General features: G+C 44.9%; 1 protein-coding gene across 1 annotated transcript in view; it reads left to right on the forward strand.

Moving 5' to 3' along the window:
• The first annotated feature begins 242 nt into the window (after positions 1-242).
• Positions 243-21,211, forward strand: part of SPOCK2 (SPARC (osteonectin), cwcv and kazal like domains proteoglycan 2) — a 49,623-nt gene continuing 28,654 nt past the window's right edge. Inside the window, exon 1 of the mRNA XM_024201865.3 lies at positions 243-717. Coding sequence (XP_024057633.1) covers positions 538-717 — 180 coding nt within the window. The 5' untranslated portion in view covers positions 243-537. The remainder of the gene's footprint in view (positions 718-21,211) is intronic.

The following is a 21,211-nucleotide window of genomic DNA, read 5'->3' on the forward strand; positions in this document are numbered from 1 at the left end:
GCAGCTCTTCCCAGGACCCAGCCTAGGGTTACGGGCCAGGCACTGAACACGGTTCGCTGGGCTAGCGGGAGCCGCAGCCCGTCTGCGCCCTCCTGCTCTGGGTTGCAGCGTGAGCTGTATGTGCTTCCCCAGGGCCTTTGTCGTGCCCGCTCGCCCGGCCCCTGACTCGCTCGCGGGGCTCGCACAGCCCTGTGCCCTGCATCCTCCTCCCTTGGAGCGGGGCTAGTGACCGCGCTGTCTCTGGGCTCGACACTCACTTTGAAACCATAGCCCGTAGTTTCTGGGTGGGTTCCTGTTTAACAGGTATGATGTCAAGTGTGATGCTGATGCTACAGTGACTAAGCCAGCCTCTTTTGGCGCAGACGCTGTCATCCTATCTGTGCTTCGAGCTCGGGGTTTCAGAGCAGGGCATCTCATAATCAGGTCACATTCCACTGAGGATCCACCATCCATCTCTCCCTAAATCGCGAGACCAGAGAGGGAAGAAGACAAATAATTGCTTTGCAAGAGGTGGAGAAAAAAAGACCGAGATCAGAGATGAGAGCCCCAGGCTGTTGTCTGGTGCCACTGTTGCTGTTGGCTGTCGCCTTGGCGGAAGGGGACAGCAAAGGGGGTAAAGACGGAGACCATCCAGGCAATTTTATGGAGGACGAGCAATGGCTGTCTTCCATTTCTCAATACAGCGGCAAGATCAAACACTGGAACCGCTTCCGAGACGTGAGTCTGTAGCCTAAAACCGAATAGCATGAGGTCCACCCTAGAGGCGGGGAGGGGAGGCCGTTGAAAACCAAAAAGGAGTGCAGCGGGGAAACCTGTGCGAAAGAGCTGCCGATGAGAGCATTGCAATCTCTACTCTAAATGGATCTGTAAAATATATGGGGCTTCCCTGGTTGTTGTTGTTGGGGGGGGGGGATTTAAATACAACTGGGCAGGCTTCGAAAAGCCAGGGAGCTGAGCAAGTACTGTGCCTGTGGAAAAAATAAATGATTTCATTTGAAAACGTGTTTAATTTTGCATTAGCTAGAGACCAGCAGGCATCGGGGAGATGGAAGCCAGAACAGTGCGTGCACAGGCTAGGCTAGGCTAGGCAGCAGCACCACCTGATTGCATTAGATTGCACGGGGGTAGGGCGAGCTGGGCTGAAGGTGGCAACTCCCTTTGCAAATGTTGACCGTTATTTAGAGGGAAGGAGAGGCATTTGTTGCACGGAGCAGCTTTGCAGCAAGGGCAACTCGCTGCATCGTTCGATGAAAACAAAGCCGTTCCCAAGTGCTCTAATGAGTTTGCAACGGTGCGCTTGGCAAGGTTATAGGAGGCTCCGATGTGCTGCTGGGCTGTGTTAATAAGCACCTTCATGGTGCCCAGACCTGTGCATTAGGATGAGCTGAGCAAGCGTGAATGTGTGAGGTTGAAAATATTGCAGACAAACGGTGGCGTTTTTATTGACGTGTCCCCCTGCTCAGTTACTGCCTCTACATAATTACACCCGAGCTGTTTGATCCTAGCGGCTCCACATTCTGCTGCTTCCTTTTCATTCATTATACTATTGGATCCACAGGAATGGTTTCCGGATGGCGGGATCAGACAGCAAATGACAGACAAAATAATTAAAAAAGCAAGAGCAGAAAGAGAGAGAAAAGTAGGAGGGAGCCGAATGGAAATAATTATGCGTGCAAAGAAAGCAGCAAAACCCAGGTGTCAAAACAAAGCCAAACATGGGAAATCGCTTTTTCTCTCCTGCTGTTTTTCTTTAAATAAAAGGTTTATAAAACGTGGTAAGTGATAGATTGGGGTAGGAGGAGAAATAATAGCTTGGGGGGCTACCCCGCATGCATTTTTTATTTTTAGGAGGACAGGTGTAGATTTCTCTGTCTGTGCAGGGTGGAGGCTGCAGGGAACTGAAAACCTGATCACAGGCACAAAAATGTGTTATAAGGAAGTTTCCAGAGGAGACAGCATAGGGGCAGGGTTACCTTGGAAGGGAAATGCATTAGACTTTAATAACTTGTAGTTTTAGGGATTTGTTTAAATATACATCTGATGCTTTCCATATTCTGTGCGGACCCTGGCTTGTTAAACCACTAGCTGCTCATAAATATATGTCAGCACAAAGGAGGGTGTGTTTCTTTCTTTGTTTTCCTTATAAACTATTTTATTTTATCTTTTTGCTAATGTTGATCAAGGTTAACTAAGAAGAAAGGATCATAGCTGCTTCTCTGAGGTCTGAGCTGGATTGCAGTGTAAATATTAATTGTTCTAAAAGTCATTTCTGAGGTCACAAAAGAGGGAGCCCCCTACATACCCTTGCCAGTGCTTAGTAATTAGGAGGAGGAGGCAGAATCAGGGACTTCCTTTCACTTGTGTTTATGCAGCACTCTGTTTAGGAGCACCTGTAGATCACCGGGGAAAATGCATGAGTATTTTTCAACAGAGATGTGACATCTTTTTCTGTGTTTAAAAAGCTCAGAGGTTGTAAGGATGGCAGATCTATAGCTGTGGGGGCTGGGAGAAGCAATAGTTTCACTTAGTGGCTATTACATCAGGAGGAAAAGCAATTTGGTTAAGTAATACAAGTTAGAAAAGGGTTGATTTTTGCTCTCATGACACTTGTTTAGCTTATTCTTTGCTCTCAAATGCCATTTCTCACTCCTGAAACATTTAGTATCAGAGACGCTAAAGGATGGAGTTCCTCATTTCTTTCAGATTATTGACTCAGCCTCGACATACCATATTTGCAAAGGATTATGCACATTTGCAGTTTAACCTTTGAATAAATAACACATATTAGAAGTTTTGGGGTATGTGTACCTACATATGCTCTCAATAACCAATAGGAATGGTGATTTATAGTGTTTCATACATATGATAAGAGTATATGATTCATAAATGTAACCAGTCAAATTGGCTATTACATGTTTGACATAAAGACTGAGCCAAGTCTATATGTTAAGGTTTCCGTTATGAATTTGCTCATTAGGTACCATTATGTATCATTACAAAATATTGGCTCTGAAAGTCCAGTTGGCCCAAAATATAATGCAAGACAATTGTCCAATTAAATAAGACTAAATTACTTATATGCTGAACATATTAACTAACATCTGCTATCAGTAGAATTGAACAACTAGATACAATCCTGCTTTCATTGATGGTCTTCTCAGGAAGGTTGTGGGCAGACTAGAAGACTGAACAGCTCTTTTCCAGCTCTAATTTCTATGACCTTGTGGACAGAAACAGAGGGGAATGGGCTAAACCCATGGCTAATGCTAATAGAGGTTTGGTAATGACTTGATCCAGAAATAAATAGCCACAAATGTGTTTAGTAAAATTATTTTTTTTAGTGAAGGCAGTTGACTCAATATCTGAATACTTTTCCTCATGGTTCTTCAAGCCCTATACTGCAAAATGTACTGTTGAGTGTAATGAATTTGGTGGTCTCAGGTCATCTCTGCAAGGCAGAAGAACACTTCAAAGAGCTGTCATACCTGGTTTATCAGATTTTACCTCTGGCTGTGGAAGGAGAAAAACAGGTGGTCCCGTGGGTCCCAGTTGAGGTTTTTGTCACGCTTGTGTGAGGATGCTAGCATTGCAGCTAATGTGATTGAATCTTGCTAACCTGTCCTACAAGTAATTCAACACATTCAGTTCAGGACACTGCTAATCTAGTAACCTTCACAATTAAATGTAGTCAATAATAATAATAATAATAATAAGCAGCTGTATTTAATCTCAGACTTTAATTTTATTTTTCTACTGTCCAAGGTAAGTTGGAGTTTTTACTGCCTCTTAATGATTATACTCATGCAGTAGTTACTGATTTGAGAATAACTTACTGCCTAAAGAATTCAGCTTGTAGTACTCTGTAAGAGTGAAATAAATCAGATATAGGTTATCACTGAAATGAGCATGGTGGATCTCCTTTTAAATGCCAGTGGATGTTGTTCATGTTTAAAACCAATGTATGGTATGGGATACTTGTCCATTTCTGCTCAAGACTAGAGCAGAGGAGGGTGTTACAAGTCAGGATTGGGGTGCTTTGACAGAGCTATGTGAAGACCTGGGACTGGAATAACTGGTGGCCTGGCAAATTAGGATTCTGGTGCATTGGCAGGGTTATGTGGGTGAAGCTCTCACACACCTCTCACACGCTATGTCTGATAAAGGTATCGGTTCCTCACTTGCATAATCACCAAATCACAACATTGATAAAATTCCTGGGTAGAAGAAGTAACCAGCTAATTATTTGTGAGTCTGTCTGCTGATGAATACTGCTCTGTATCTCTTATTGAAGGTTTATAGATTTACTGGGTCTCCCATTTTAGTGGGTTTATGTTGACAGGCTAATATTCTTGGTGCATTTAATGCTTAAGAAAATGAGGAACTAATAGCCCTGGCCAGACATTAGAACTGGTCATGCTGCGGGTATGTGAAGGCTTCCCTCACATGGTGCAGCCAATGCACCTCCATTCTGATCTGCAATACTTGCTTCCCTTCCAGTCTCAGATCTCCCCTGAACAGAGAGGCACAGATATCCTGAAATGCTTGACAGAGAAATGTCCATTTAAGACTAGAGTGACCACCATAGTCATTTTACTTGTGACCTGATCTGTATTTGAACCAAGTTCTCCAAAGGTGAAAGGTAGCAAAAGATCCCTGATGGCTGAATTAGCTGTTAAATAACAGTGATTTAGAAGAAAATTGCACTATCCCTGGTGTGGATGTTTGTGGAATAATTTATGAGTTAATGGACTAGCCTTCCCCTCTTGATATCTTGATTCAAATCCCAGAGAGTTTACAAGTAAAAGCAGGCGGGGTAAATTATCCTAGTACCCTATGGATGTTTGTCTATATCACAAAGCTACAATACAGGAAGTCATAACTCATTGCGGTGGTGAGGCTGTATTCAGGAGACATACAGGACTGCAACAGCTGGGCTATTGCAGATCAGAGGTGTGCAAAGGAAGCTTGAACAGTGTTTGCCCTTGCTGTGTTTGGATCTGTAAGTGCTGTTAGTCTTTCATTTAAACATGAGCACCTAAATTAATCCAGAAATTCTCCTTACCAAAAAGAGGACTCTGCCCGAGTCCTTAATTGGTAATGAAAGAGGTGCCAGGGTTCAAGCAATTTTTTAACTTTCATAACTGATGTGGCAAGCCCAGAGGTGCTGGGCTATGGACTGACAATCCCAGAGATGCCGGGGCTCAGCCTGGCAAGCCCTGGCACAAATTAAGCACTGCTCTGTGCCCATGAGAAAAGCCAGCAGAGCAGTGCATAGAGCATCCCTTTCAAGCTGCAGCCTTGTATGTGATCATGAATATGTATGGATCAGAGCTCTAAGTGAGCTGCTGGGGGTGAGTTGTAACTCCCTGTTAAATAAACCAATTAGTTTAATAGATAAAGGAAGAGGATAAAAGGAAAGGGGTGTTTCCCTGTTAAATACTTACCAGTGGAGACCTGATATGAATACAGTCCCATGCAGGACTGGTAAATCCCACTTGCAATAATTTGTTAACTTGTGTAAGGTTTTATATATTTATATATTAAGGATCTGGTTGACAGAAGTGTAATCTATTATATATTGGCAGAGAAAGTAGCATGTGGGAAGAGGTGCCCAATTCAATTTGATATTTTTGGGGTCCTCAGGGAAATCAGAAGGGCAAGTCTGGAGTCGCTTCACAGCCCTTGATGCATTAGGACTTGGATGCACTGAGATGAAGTCTGAGCACATCCTTAGCATCCTTTTCTTTGCAAAATATGTTTATTTGTCCAACAAGAGTCTGGGCAGTAGGGCCAATTCAGGGTTGTTGAGGAGGAGGACGATGCATTTTGAGAGCAGTGGTTGCAGTCCCGTCACCAACATAATTTTTTTGTGCTTCTATGTGTACAAGGGAAAGCAAGCTAAATTGGTGACATTTGTATGCACTGGCAAACATGGTTGTGCAGGAATAGATGCCCATGTATTGAATATGTGTGTCTGCATACCTGGGAGGACAGATGTTTGGTTTTGTGTGTGTGTGCATACTTGTCTATTTTTGCTTTTTAAAGTTGCTTAGGCGGCAGTTGAAATCACACTCTGCTATGCCCAAGGCCTAAATGAAGCTCTGAAACAATTTTCGATAATACTGGTAGGTTGCCTGGATTAATAAGCAAGCCCTTTGGAATTTATTTCTGCTGAGAAATACTGTACCCAATGAGCCACAATTAGCTATTTAAATGGCAGAGAAGTCTAACGAAGTTAGCTGATATACTGTGCTCTTGTCCTCTAGTGTAGGATGCAAACTAAAGTGGAGATGAGATATAGGATGAAAAGAAACACAGTTATTTGGCAGTGAAAAATCCTTCCTCCTGTGTTCCCTGCAGCATGGCTAGAACAAACTCAGTTGTTCTTTCAGTTGTTTGGGAAATTGTTTTGCTGTATTTGTTACTGTGCAGTGTCTTTCTCTCTCTTCCTCCGCCCCGGCGGCTGTGCTGATCCAGTCTGGTTCTCGGAGGCTATGCATCATCAGAAAGCCACACCTGCATGGAGCTGCCAAACGCTGCAGTATTACTAATCATGACATGAGAATGAAGGCTATTGATTGAGATAAAAATACTGCTTTGTCAGACCAAGATAAATTCCATTCCACTGCCCAGGATCAGCATTCTCACTGCTTTACCATTGTTCATTTCTCTTCTAATTCTGGATTTTAAAGAGGCAGAATGCTTCAACAGTGTTGATTTTCACTGCACCAGGACACATGTTTTCTCTGCATGGGAATATCAGCTAGAGAAGAAAAAAATCACTGTGCCATGGTTTTCTGATTCTAAAACTCTATTTCATGGTGTTTGTTCCCATTGGAATGTAAAACTCAAGTGATGCCCATATTGCTGCTGAACTGTGACCCCTAGTGCGGTTTTGGAATGATGCCAGGGCTGAGCCCCAGCCGTTCCACCAGGCACTCCCAGCCTAGTATCTCTTGTGACAGGATGTCACTGGAAAGGACTGTGGACTCCCTAGTCCTGGCAATTAAATTTCCTCACTGTCCATACAGACACTCAACCCCTTCATTAAAATCTTCATTTAACCTAATCTTAATGTTATATTGGTCATATCAGTCATGTCTGCCTTAGTTAGCTTGGAAAGTCACACTTCTGCCTGCACACACAAGGACAGAGGTGTGTGTATAAGCACAGAGGCCAGCATAGACGTACAGCTCCACCTATGGTCTAACTTCCCTTCCCCTTTAAACCTGGGCATGTAAGTATATTGAGTGGATGTCAGGATATTGTAACCATTGTAGTGAACCTCAGTTAAAAATGTGAAGGCTGCAGAGACTGTAAATTGCTCAAGCCAGATAACTGTGCTTTGAAGTCTCCACTGATGCATCCTGTGGAATTCGTAAAATAAGCTAAACAGCACTGGAATGCCTCTCCCCCAATACTAAAAAGAAAAAGTTATACTAAATGCAAAACATCCTAACACTTGCAAAATTAAGCCTCTAAGAGTCAGAAAATTCCAAAAGTTAAGGTCTCTCTTGCAACGTCATCCCATCCACACTCTTGGATAATTTTACGGGAGAAATCTTAATTTGTGGGATTTTCTGACTTTGCAGTCACAGTATCCTATTAACATTAGTTATGTTGCTTTTATTATAATTATAGTATATAGGAGAGGGACTTTTATATAGAAAACGGTCTAGGGATGTCTTTGAGACAGATCCTCAGCTGATATAATGTAAACCTGCTGCTGGAGCCAGTGGAGTTGTGCCCACTCACAATGTGTAAGCATAAAAATGTCAGCACATAAAAGGGAGCTCAGTGAGCCCCCAGTCTGGTCACATAACCATGTCCCCAGTGGGAGACAATGGGAAAGACAACTGTCTCTTCCTGAGGGAGTTTTGGTGAAATTGTGATGTTAGCCAGTTGTCAGTGTTGGCCTCAGGCGCAGACTATAGCCCTTCGTGTTTGCACTTGTACCTTCGTAGGAGGGTAATGTTACAATCTATCGTGACCATTTTGTAACCCATCAAAATGTTCAATGACTAAATGGCCCAGTTCTTATAACTTATTATGCAATGTATTATTATGATAGTCTTAATAATGTACATGATAAAATAACATTAATGCTGCATAGAGGGTGCATAACTAGAAATCGTAGAAAGTCAGCTCAGGAGCAGATGAAGATTTCTACAGCAGCTTTGACTTGGCTATATTGTGCATCTGGTATGTTTTATGGTATTTGTTTCATGACACAAAGAGTAATATATTAAGCCACATAACTCACCTGGAATAGCAGTGTAGCTGCGATGGGATAGCTGTTTGAGTACATACCTAGGGTCTCAGACAGGATCAGACTTGGAGTGGCTAGCCTGTCCTACCACCCATGCCACCACGGTTGCAATGCTGTTTTTAGCATTCTAGCTTGATCAGAGCTAGCATGGGTATGTCTGCTCAAGCTGGAAATTATTTCTTCCCAACCCCAGTGTAGATGCACCCAGGGTATCAGTGAAATATAGAACCCTTCCCATCTAGGTCACTGGCCAATATCCACACCAGGTCTGCAGTGACTGAAAGTTACCAGTTGATAGCTGTTTAGGAGGCTGTGTGAAATGAACTGGTGGCCTATGTCTAGTTCCCAGGGAAAGGTGTAATAAATAAATACCACCAGAACTGACACTAAGGGTATGCCTACACTGTAATAAACCCCCTTGGCTGGCCTGTAGCAGCTGATTTGGGCTGCAGGGGGCGACTGGGGGGCTATAAAATTGCAGTGTAGGCATTTGGGCTGGGGCTGGAGCCAATTAAATAAAATGTTGTCTTGTCAGTGTAATTTACAAAAGCAAACAAATACCCCACTGATGGTGCCAATTGCCTCATCAGCACATTCCTGTCTAAAATGTGAAATTCTTCTGGGGAAGTTAAAAGCTTCCCCCCACCCCTTCATTTTCCTCCCTGTGTCCTTACTCTGCTGTAGAGCAACATAATTGTTTCCCAGTCAGTGACTTCCATCATATTCTACGCCCTAGTTAAGAAGTAACTAAATATTTAATAATTTGCTGGAACAAACCCAAAAGCCCTGTCTATCATGTGGAGAGCTTTGTGTTAAGAATGGGCAACAAGAAAGAGGGAGGATCAGAGTCCCTCAGCTCAGAGATGTGGAGAGACATGTCCAGTTATGTGTGGTAGGTGACACTAGCGTATGCTGTAGCAAGTCCAGAGACAATCCCAAACACCGTGATTGACCACAGAATTTTGTTGGCTCAACTATCACATATTTAAAGAGGTTCTACTATTTTTCATTACTTGAGGTCAGCACTGCCAGTCCTGTTGGTGGCCCTGTTAGGCACGGGATGGGAGGCACCAGTCTCCCTACACACTGCCCTCTGAGAAAGGCTTTAGTTTCCAAACCTGGCTAGTAGAACAGCAAAGGCAGAAGTTGCATTCTATTCTATGGTCAAGTTCAAAGCGATCTGTACCCATATCATATTTGGATGTTAACTGGTCACCTCTTGTGAGCAAAGCAAGATCTAAGACGGGTTTGACCTGGTCAATAACCAGGCTTTTGCTTGGTTGTGGGGTTGATTTTTTTTTTTAGTTAAAGCCCATTGGCCTCAGGGCTATGTCTTCCTCTGTTCCCCCATTCTGTTTGCACAGGGGGAATCTCACTGGCACTGAGTGAGGACTCTCCTGCACTGCCCCTCACCTTCCCCAAGTGAAAAGCTAGTTTAGAGGGAGGAGCTCGCCCCTTTAATTCTGGGTTTGCCATACTCCACTTAAAGCTTCCTCTCTTGATAGTGTTATATTGTCATGGTCCCTTTAACAAGTTATTGAGGAACATGTAGATATTGCCGAGACTCTGGGCTAGAGAGGATTAGTCATGGTGGGTTATATACGATGGGGTGTGCTGGGGAGCAAGAGAATGCAGTAAATTCCAGCCCCAACTCTGTGGGGGCAAAAGAGGTCACTGCCATGCACAAGCTCTGTCCCTGTTGGGATTGTGGAGCTGGATTCCCCAACTTCATGATGTAGCATTTAGAATTAATTCCTTACGCCTTCTGCATCCACCTAAAGAATTATATGCTTCAGTGTTTGTGTGTTCATTGCGTGTTGGGGTATTTTGTTTGTAAGTTGGAGTCTGTGCGGCTTATATGTGCTGGGAGGGATGTTGGGGGGAGTGTGCCCATGGGGTATTTTCTAGGGATTTCATACATCATTGACTCTACTGTTCAGATTCTCAGGGGCTTCTGGAAGAGTATAGAATTAGCTGTGATGGAGGGGGCAAGGGGATCCCATGTAGACCCAGAGCTGGGATTTATCTGTGAGAAAGATAGGATGTGAGGAGATGGCCTCTTGAGCTTTATGGTAATGAGGATACATTTGAGAGACTGTATGGTTAATGGGCTCAGATCCATGAGATGATAGTCATGAGATATGGAGCTATTAGGTAATAGCTGTCAAAGACTCCTGAGACCTATTAGATCACTGAGTCCATCCCCGAACAGTGGGTGTACGTGACGCTATACTTGATCTTGGCCAAGAAGCCGCAATAATCTGTTCTCTGTCCTCCGTGGTGTTCTCAACCCCTCCCAACTTAGTGTGGCCTACACATTTAATGAACATTCTGTCACTCCCCCTCTCCCAGATCATTAGACCAAACTCTGACCCCTGTGGCGTCCCTCTACTCCTCCCACAGCTTGATATATTGCCATTTGTCATCATTAACCTTTGTTTTCAGCCCTTCAGGCATGTGCCCATGCTCATTTCCAAGCCAAAATCAACTGGCCACCACAGACTTAGCAATGAGGGGGATATAAAGGGAGGAGGGTTAGAGGATGCTTTTCTAACAGGGTAGCTACCAGAGCAGAAGAAGTGTTTGGCTGCTAAGGTGCTGTATTAATACATAGAATTGCCACCTCTTGTTCCAGCCCCTCCTGCCTTGAACTTCACTGCAATCCAGAGTTCATGGAGATATTTTTACCAGGATTCATTCCACTGAGGTTTAAGTGCTTTCCTAGTAAATTGTAGCTACAACAAGTGCTCTGTCTAGCGAAACACAGAACGGCTTGGAAATACTGCTAATGTGACTGGGTTTCTAATATGATCCTAATGCTGGTGTATCCAGTGGTGGCTGGTGTATCCAGTGGTGTTCACTGTACTACTTTCCCCCTGGGAATGGCCCCTGGTTTGGGGGATTCTGTTTGAGGTTACTACTTTATATACACCCCTCCCCCTCCCCGAGGAATGTGTCTTCTGTGACCTCCTATTTTCCCCTGCTTTATGGCCCTCTGGTTTTGGAGGTCTTGCTTCACAGCTGCCATCTTTTTCATCAGGAAGGACTATCCAGGACTCTACTTGAGTATGTCAGTATCACTGACTAACTGGTGTGCAAAGTTGCCTTGGCCAATGTGAGGTGCTCCCTCCATCCAGAAACTGAATTCGCTGCCTCCGCAGCACACGTAGAACCTGGTCTCCCATTCCAGGGAAGGGAGAGAATGGGAGCAGGACACCTGTAACTCAGACAGCACTGGGCCCAGCCATATATTCAGCAGTGAGCACATTGATGGCTTCTAGAGACTAGTCAGGCTCTCACTATCAGTTCTGTTGGTGGTGGTGATTGTTTTATTAATTTTTATTATGACACCCAGAGGTCTCAACCAAGATCAGGGCCCCATTGTGCTAGGCACTGTACAGACACACCTCCGTTAACAAGCTTACAGACTAGACAGGGCAGACAAAGGAATGTTAGTCCTATTTTACAGATGGGGGACTAAGACATAAAGCCCACAAGTTATAACTGTTTATTAGTTCCTTAGCTTTTCAGCTAGTTTTTTTTTCTAATTACTGGGTATTAAGGTTTGCTCACAACAGAACCATTAGGTCCTCCATCTACTCCCTCTTTTTGTTAATAACTACAGAGAAGCCATAATTTTCTGTTTGAGACATCTTAACTCATTTCCATAGCAACAGTTTGAAGCCACAAAGACTAAACCAACAGTGAATTGTCTTGAAAAATACCTCTTAATTAAGAAAAAATGAAGGGATTATTGATAATTCATTTAGCCTGCTGGCTAGTAGAAAATTGGCTAACTTCTGTCCTGAATCTGCCTGAGCACAAGATATTGCTTGTGTTGGGCTCACTCCATTCTTCTGTCTTCCTGTGCGGCTCATGGGACATCCCCAGGTTTGGGACATGGTTGCCCGAGGCTGTGAAAAAGCCTGAAGATACAAGGTCATTCCTGCTCCAAAGAGTTTGGAAGGAAGAAAGGGAATACTTTTACCCCTATTTTATGGTCAGCTGAGACACAGAGAGATGAAGTAAATCCATTCTCAGTCCCTTTGTATTTTTAAGACATGGAAACAAGGGCATTAGGTTGTTTTTGTTTTTTAACTTAAATTTGTGGTATGTTAATATAACAAAGGTAATAGAGCTAACTGATCCATATTTAGCAATAGAAGCTCATGTGCTTCTCGCTCTCTGAACTACAATGTACAGTTAAGCACGGACTGCCTTGCATACCTGGGCAGGGGAACCAAGTACAGTAACTTATACAACTACTAAACCAAAATGGTAGAAACAATATTCTGCACTGTTATGGCATCTTTCATCCAAGGATCTCAAAGCACTTCACAGATGATGATAAAACCTAATAACTAGAGCCCAACGCGGATACAAAATTTGTATCCGCATCTGATCCGTGATCTGCAAACATGGTCTGCGGATATCCCCATGTGGATGGGGATATACGGAGATTTGCAGGGCTCTAGTAATAACTAGAATTGGTTGAGAATTTTCTGACGGAACAGTTTTCCATCAGAAAATGCTGATTCCACAGAATCAAAATGTTTCAAGGGAACTTGATGATTATGTCAACTTTTGATGAAACCTCTCTGCCTGCCTGATTTTCTGCCATCCCACCAACCAGTGACTGGCAGATAGGCTCCCTGGGCTGCCCAGTTCTCTGCATGCCCACCAGGCAAGCGGCCTGGGTCTGTGGGATGTCTGACAGGCAGGTTGGGTGGGGAGTCTGCCCAGCTAGTGGGCTCTCTAGGGTGCTAGGCTTTGTGGCTGGCCAGCTCTCAGGATCCCTGGCTCCCCAGCTAGCTGCTAGGTACTCCCTGGATCTCTGGCAGTCCACCTGGTGGGCTGTCAGGATGCCAACACCCAGCCTGTCTGGCTGCCTCCCTAGCAGGATCCTGGGAAGCCAGCCAGCTGGGGAGCCGGGTTGCCTGCAGTCCAGACTAGGAGCCTGCAAGCAGAGAAATTCCATTTTGAGTCGCCCAAAATGGAAATTTTCTTTCCTTTCTCTCCCATAAAAATATCTAGAGTTGGTTTTGTTCTGGTTCAGAATAAAACCTTTTTCAAAATCTCTAAATTTTCATGGAACAGACCATCCAGTTCCAGCACAGCTCTCCTAATACCTGTACGTAAGGAAAGATGGGTAAACTGAGGCACAGAGTGACGTAACGGGGGTGTTGTGTGAGGGTTACAGTGACCTAGAAACAGACAGTTTTCATGCAAATGTCCATGTTAATAAAATGAAAGGGATGAGAAATACAGATCTAGCCATCTCTCTAGCCCATCCCTCCGTCACCATAGCTTGTATTGCAGAATTATTTCTGACCAGAAATGCAAGGGACCAGCTTCTGCCTGAGAGCTGCAGCTGCTCAGCACCTCTGAAAATTGGGCCCACTGTTGCCAATGTGAATGTATTTCACTGGAGGGAACGGAGTCACGTGACTTGTCCACGCAGCCCACTGCGCTGCTGAGTCTCATTTTAAAAGCCATCGCTGTCGTCTCTTCTCCATTTGGGAAGACAGCTCCTATTCTCAGGCAGTGCACTGACATTTATTGTATGTTACAGCGATTAGCAACCACTGTGGCTGGGTTGAGATTTCTACTCATCTTTTCTGTTTCCCTTCCTTTCCCCTCCCCTCATTCATATGAACAGGGGATGAGGAAGTTTTCAGTGTCTGTCTGGGGCTCACTGAGCAATGCAGTGCACCTTGCTTCCCAAAGTCGCTGTCTTCATGTTTCCTCTAATGTGCTTGAGTGCTGCTGTAATGGATATGCAGAGCAGAATGACCTCACTGAAGCAGAGTGCATGGGCTGGGAGCTCAGACCAGGCAGCAATTAATTGCTTTCACTGAACTGCATCTGGCCAATGAAAGCTAATGCAGTGAGTCAGTGCTGCCCTGGGTTTTGCTCTTTCTTTGCACTTGGCTTCCAGGATATTTGGGGGTTGTGTGTTTGGTTTTTATTGCCTTTCGTTTTTTACTCTTATCTCTGTCCGGCATGTCCTTTTGTATTATTCATCACTCTTTTTTTCTGTCACTTAATTTCTTTTTCTCTCTTTCTCTTTCATACCTCTTCCTTTCTTCCTTTTCTTTATTTACTCTATTTTTCTTTAATCTCTCTCTTCCTCCCTCCTGCACTCTTTCCAAATACTCCTTTCACTCAAGTGGAGTGTGCTGTTTCAGGACACTCTGTGTGTCAATTAATAAGCTGTCGGCTTTCCTCTTACACAGAGCTTGACAGAACCTCTAAAAGGTCTTTCCCTGAAAAGCCAGCATGAATCAAACTTAAAATGGTTTCTCCTCTGGATGCTTGGAGCCCCTCCTATGCCACGCTGTGTGTTAATGTCTCTTACTGTCCTCTTTTGTTACTGTTAATGTTGTTTCATGATTCTTTGGAGGTTTAGATCTTGCTCCAGCTTTGTGTTGTCAGGGCTCCTAACCCATAGTTCTTTCAGGGGGCCAGAATGAGCAAGCACCTTCTCAGCCAGGCAGTAATTGAGCACAGAGAAAGAAGATCCGCTTTGCCCCAACAAGACGCTGCTGTGTCAACCCTTTCCATGCAGAGAGGTTGCAGATACCCTGTTGTACTGATTGGAGAAGTGTGGAACCTTGGAGTGAGACCTAACAAACCTGATTTAAAAAAAAAATAGGACTAATAAATGCTTTGCTGAGATTGCATGAAATGTCAGCATCGTTATCTAATGCAGTGCAGAGCTTTTTGAGCTACTGTAATGAAATAAATGAAAGTCTCTACTTCACCTCTGTCCTGCACTTACCTGCTTCTCATTTTAAAGCATATGCAGATGATCAGACAAACAACAGAATCAATAGGTTGTTCCCTGTGTGTGTGTGTGGGGGGGGCTTAAAGTGACCCTGGTGCTAGTTTGAAGGTCCTGGATTGATATCCTTGGTGGCCTGAATCTTCTGTCGGGTGTGTACCAGCAGAGCTGGAAATTCAGGCCATGTGAATTTTACTCTATGCTCCCTACTTCAGTGATGAACTTCTCTGCTGGGACCTGGTGTATTGCTGCTGGCTCCTACCCATTGAGTCATGAACCATATTGGACTGGTACAAACCCCAGTCTTGTCATCATGAGTCTGTGGTTTGGAGCAGCCAGACATCCAGGGAGGGTTATAGTGTGCACAAATGGTGAGAGGCACCAGCAGTTATTGCCTGATACCAGTCCAAAACTTGTGCTGTAAATTGGGACAGTTGCCTGAAAATGTTAGAAAGCCCTGGCCTGTTCATCCCTACAGTGGGTAATGCTGGGGCAGTTCTAGTGCAGGCTTCCCCCACACCTCTCTCTTCCTAGCATGCCTCAGATCTGTGTTAGAGAGATTACACCTGTAAAGTGAGACAGTAGTTCAGCCTTCAGGCCCACTGAGTCCATAGCATCTGTGTTGAGGCTGCCCAAGGGATACCAGTTATGATCTCATTTATCTAATGACTATGGTTGTCCATCAGATATTGGAGAGAGCTACCCGCTAGTTTAACAATAGAGGTCTGTTAGTGGCCTATTTAAATGACTCGGTCATTACTGATCTGGCCATGATTGGAAACTCAGCTGAGCTAGAGGAGGAAGGGTCTGTTTCTCATTACTGATCCTTGAGCCATCCAGTCTACAAACTGCTCCATTATTTTTTTGCTGGGGAGCTTCCGTACCTATTATTTTAAAATATATTTAGTGAGGAGGAGGGAAAAGTAAAGCATGTGCAGGAGTCTTATGATCTCAGCATGAGCAAGAGCACTATGGTAAACGACTGTGCACCCAATTTTAGGTTGCTTCTGAGATGCCTGTGGATTAATAACTGATACCAGTTGGTTGCCAAACTCTATTTTCCTTCTGACTAACCAGCAACAGAGCTGATTTCCAAGCTAACTGTTACAGTGTAGAGACAGTGAGTATTCAGTATAACTCAGCACCCTAGATCTTTCAGTCGCCTCCTCTGCCAGCCTCCCTCTGTCCATCTGGAAGCACAGCTGCAAAGGAGATGTATGGGGTGTGTGCGCACATCCTGCTGCAGCCAGGTGGCAGAATCCATCACTTACTGTAATGCTAAGCACCACTGAAGACTTTTTGGGTACCCCAAGACTCCCATTCAGTCAGACCAAGCGTGGACTGACCAGGTTGGACTTTATAGGCTCTTCATCTGTGTAAATTACATAATTATTTGTGAAATATTTCTCATTGTATTTCTGAGTTTCTTTGAGTGTCCAGCCAAGTAGCTGACAATTGAGAGCAACAACCGGGCAGTTCCCCCCTTGCAAAGGTGAGAGGGAAGGGAGCTGAGCAAACTCCATGGCATTTTGCTCTGTAGCTACCCTTCTTTGTCTCCCCTGCGGTGTTTTCTTTTCCTTAATCTCGTGGACGCCAGCAATAGTGGGGACAGCAGATTAGAATGTTGAAATGTTTGTTTTGAGTTGATAACCTGAGAAATGAGTACATCAAAGGCATGTCTCTCCTTGTGACTGACCAGCAGCCTATCAATACAGAGCTATTCTTTACTAGCACAATGCAGCAGCTGATTTCTCTGCAGCCTAGTCAGCACCACAATAAATAAATCTTTGATTTAATCTGAAATATAAATGTTGCATTCTCGATCTAGAGTGACAGGACGGGGTTGAGGTTCCTGCTCTTCTGCATAGTTGCTTTTCACCTCCTTAGAACTTCAAATAAAAAAGGGATAAAAAAAAAAAAAGAGCCCAACCTTCCTTTTAAAAAGAATAATGGTGGTTTATAATGTAGGTTCTACTAACCTGTTCTTAGACTCTCTCTGTAGGGCAAGGTGCCTAGACTGGATGGGGTTTTGTTATTCCCTTTTCACCCCCCTCCTCCAATCTTCTGATATAAGAAGAGAAGCAGCTAAAACCATAAACACTTGTGCATTGCTGCTGATGCAGTCTGCCTGACATGTTTCCACCTGAGTGGAGGCTGCGTTTAAGTGGTGGGTAAAGTGATCTCTTTGCATGGAGTCTGTGAAGCACTTTAAGGTCCTTTGGGATGAAAGGTGCTGTAGAAATGTCAGGTGTTGTACGTGAGAGCTTGGTACCGACAGCGCGTGTGTTTCTGTGTGATCTACACTGGCACAACTTTGGCTTGCAAGCTGCAATGGGGGAAAAGGTTGAACTGCCAGCAACATACCAATCTGGAATTTTGACAGCAAGGAAGCCTGTACTATGTGTGAGTTCTGGCAGTCCTGGGATTGCCTGCCTCCCCCACTCCCCTGAAGATGTTCCACATTATGTAACCAGAGGCTACTAGTGCTCCAGGGAGGCCAATAATGTTGCATGGTGTCCTTGTCTGTCTATATTAGGCTATGTCAAGGGGTAATTGTCCTGGATGAGGGGCTGCAATGTTAGCGAGAGGAAGAGCAGAAATACAGTAGCAGGAGTGCCACAATGTGTGAGCAGAGAGGGACAAAGCCCCCTGCCCACTCCCCCAGCTCCCAATACATTTGGTAAAAAGTTGTCCCTCATCTGGTAGTGCTGCTGCTGCAGCCTCAGAGGCAGCGTGGTGCCAAGCCAGCGGGTCTTCTCCCCGTGTCCATAGAGAATGGCAGCGGCAGAGGAGCTGGGGCTGCAACTACTGCTGGCTGGCAGGGGTGGTGCTGCCTCTCCTGGGCTCCCCACACGCTGCCTGCAAGGGAGGAGGGTGCTGAGGAGCTGGCTCCGTATGAGTGGGGAATACCAAGGAAGTGGTTCTGGGGAGAGGTGGTGGTAGCCTGGCAACAGCATTGCCATTCTTAGGCCTTTTATACTGCACAGGCTGTGCAGGCCCCACTCAGGTGCCCAAAGTCCGCCACCACTTCCTAGTAACTCATGGTCAAGGCAGGCTCAGTCCCAGGCATCTGGCCGAAGTGAAGGGCCCAGCCTGGCCACCAGGGGGCGCTAACACTGAGTGGGTGGTTGGCACAGAAAAGCACAACCCCACCCAGCAATTTAACTTCATGGCAGATCTGGTAAGGCCCACCCCGCCCCCGTTCTTTGTTGGCTGCAGAATTGTTGTTTACTTAGATTTAGTTTAGATGCACCCCACTCCACCCTTGGCCCCTTGAAGACCCAAGTAGTGCCCCGACAGGCGGAGCCACTGAAAAGGGTGTAGATAAAGCAGAAGAGGGCTGGGAAAACAACATACTTGTTCACACCTAGACCAATCAATATGGGCGAGCAAGCCAGTCTCCTTTGCATCTACAGATATCACTGTCTGAGTAATTGCTAAATTACTGTCTGAGTAATTGCTATAAAAAATCTTTTCAGGATTAAAAATGAGGTTCTAAGGAGCCTCTTTTCTGTGTGTCTCTTACTGTCAGTCTTCGCTGTTCTTGGAAGCTGCTATTAAGTGTCTTATGAAATGCAAAGAATCCCAAGAAGATGGCATTTACTTAATTTTAAAAGGTAATAATGGAAACTGCGATTTGATCTGGAGAGGCGTGTGTGGCAGAACCCACTGTGATTTCCATTACACCAAATCAAGGAATATCTAGCAGACTGGGGACTGGAAGGAAGCACTGAGTCACTGTCTGTAGGCAGGAAGGGAAGGGTTAGAAAAGGGTCCTCCTGGAGGTGGGATGGAGGAGAGCTATTTCAGGTGGGCCCCCACAAGTCAAGCTGGATTGTTACTTTGTCCAAAGACTAAACCAAAACTGCACTTCCCTCAACAAGGCCCAGCAGGTAGGAGTGTGTTGAATGAAGCCAGGTGAGTGGGTCTTGCCTGGGCATTGTTCCAGAAAAGGACAGGAGCAGCTGACAGGAAGAAGGACTCGTGGCCCAGCAAGCTTCTTTTAAACATTTGATAGTTTTGATTTTCATCCTTTATTTCCATCATGGGAAGAGCATGAAATTGGAGGGTGGGGTAACTAGCATAGCTCTGTTGAACAGACATGCTGGTGAAAGGTGCTGGCTTGACAGCCACAGGAGACTGAAATCTTCTGTTCCTCCATGGAACAGGGAGAGCAACAGAGCAAGCTTCCACATGCTGCCTTGCTAATGTGCCTCAAACCTGAGTGGCAGGCACCACTGCTGAGGGTGAGAGGATAGTTCAGTTTCCATCTCTCTGCTGAGGCTACCACTTTAAGACATGGAGGACTGTGAATCAGAAACTGCACTGGAACCACATGGTCCTTTCACAAAGGACATGTAGTCTGGCAGCTGGTCACTACTGACTTGGACTGGATTTGAACCAGTGACTAGGTGGTGAAAGGCCATTATCCATCCTGGCTCTCTCTTGTGGTGGCACCATGTCTGGTTGTTAAGAGGACTCTACTCAGTGTATAATAAATGCATGTTCTGGCACCGAAGTGGCAGAACTTTTAAGACCATTTGAAAGGAAATGCAGGAATCTCCCTAGGAAGTGCAATCATGCTATTTAGAATCCATCACCGCACGAGATGGCTTGTGGTCTGATAAATGCACACAGAGCTCTGAACTACTCTGAATGCACTTTACCACCAGCACTAGATAGCTCAGCTGCCGGGAGAAGTAGCAGGGATAGAGCTGATCTTGGATCAATAATACACAATGGAATGGATGCAAGCAAATAGCTGCTTCAATGTGATACTTCAGCACTGGCTCACTCTGTCACCTGGTCTGCATGCTACAGTACATCCCTGGGGAGCATATGGGCTGTTGCAATTAACCACATCTATTGGTATCTGCTGGAAAACATTCCCTCTTTTTGCTGCCCACCCTGCACCCTTCTGAGCTAGGAAAAGTGACTCCAAACTCCCCTTCCAGAATCTCCTCCCAGTTCTGTGCCTCTTCAGGAGGTGCCCAGCTGGACAGCTCCTCAGTGATGCTGGACTGTGTAGGCATTAGTCAGCCATTCTGTCCTGAGGGGGTGTAGGGATTGTCTAAAAAAAGCCTGCTGCACTCCTAAGAAAAGGGATCCCCCAACAGTGTCTGTGCTGTGGCCATTAGCTTCCACTCTAAAGAAACTCAAGGTCAGAGTTTCTTGTCTGAGCTCACTCTCTGACATCCCCATAAAGGGAAATTCAAGTAGAGGAAGCTAATGGCTGCTTGCCCCATGTTCTCAAAGGTCAACAGGCTCTTTTAGTTCATCAGTTATCCCAAGTTGGATGGGTAACTGTTGTTTCTACTCTGACCAGTGTCACCAAGAAAATGCCCAGCAAAACAGCTACTGAAGGGATATCCCTCCACCTGCCACTTGTGGAGTGAGGATAAATAATGGGGCAGTGAGGGGTAATGAGTGGATTTCTGTGTCTAACACATGTAGATAATTGGCCTGTGCCCCTACAAAGTCTGTCTGTCTCCGGAAGCTAGCATACATAAATGGCAGCTGTGGTGTACCAAATGCGCACAGCTGGATATGATGTCATTGATGATACATCTAGAACAATATCTATGTTGCCCTGGGCATGACAGGATGTGATAGATCCATTGGCAAGAGAGAGCCCACACCCAGTGAGGGAATATTTTATTCTGCTTATTTCTCTCCTCTCTTCTGGTCTTCTCCCATTCATCATTTATCTTCTCTACTTTCCTGTTTTTATTTCCTCTCTTCTCCTCTAGCTCTTATTGTGATAGAGTAGTTTGCTCCCCACTCTCTGAAATGGGACATCATTTTCTCAAACTCTTTTTGTTTACAGTAGGGGAGCATTAGAAGCATTTGATGTTTTGCTATGTAATAACAAATCAAGGGGCTTTATTTTAAATTTTGCCCTGTGGAGAAATATATATTTTTTTTAACTCTTCTGAGGTCCTGAATGTGAGGCTTCCGGATTGGAGGAGGCAGCGAGCATTTCCGGCATCCTCTCCGTGGCCTTTGTTCTGGTGCCAAACTTCCCTTCCGTAGCACAAGATCAGGCAAAGTCTCTTTTCTGTGCTTTCAGCTCCTGAGGGAGCTGCTGTCTCGAGTGACCTACACTGTCAACAATCCTCCCCCCCCATTCCCAACCATAGAATGTGACACAAACAAAA

Source organism: Terrapene carolina, unplaced genomic scaffold (assembly GCF_002925995.2).
Source record: "Terrapene carolina triunguis isolate 2854851 unplaced genomic scaffold, T_m_triunguis-2.0 Scaffold95, whole genome shotgun sequence".
NCBI classification, from domain to species: Eukaryota; Metazoa; Chordata; order Testudines; family Emydidae; genus Terrapene; species Terrapene triunguis.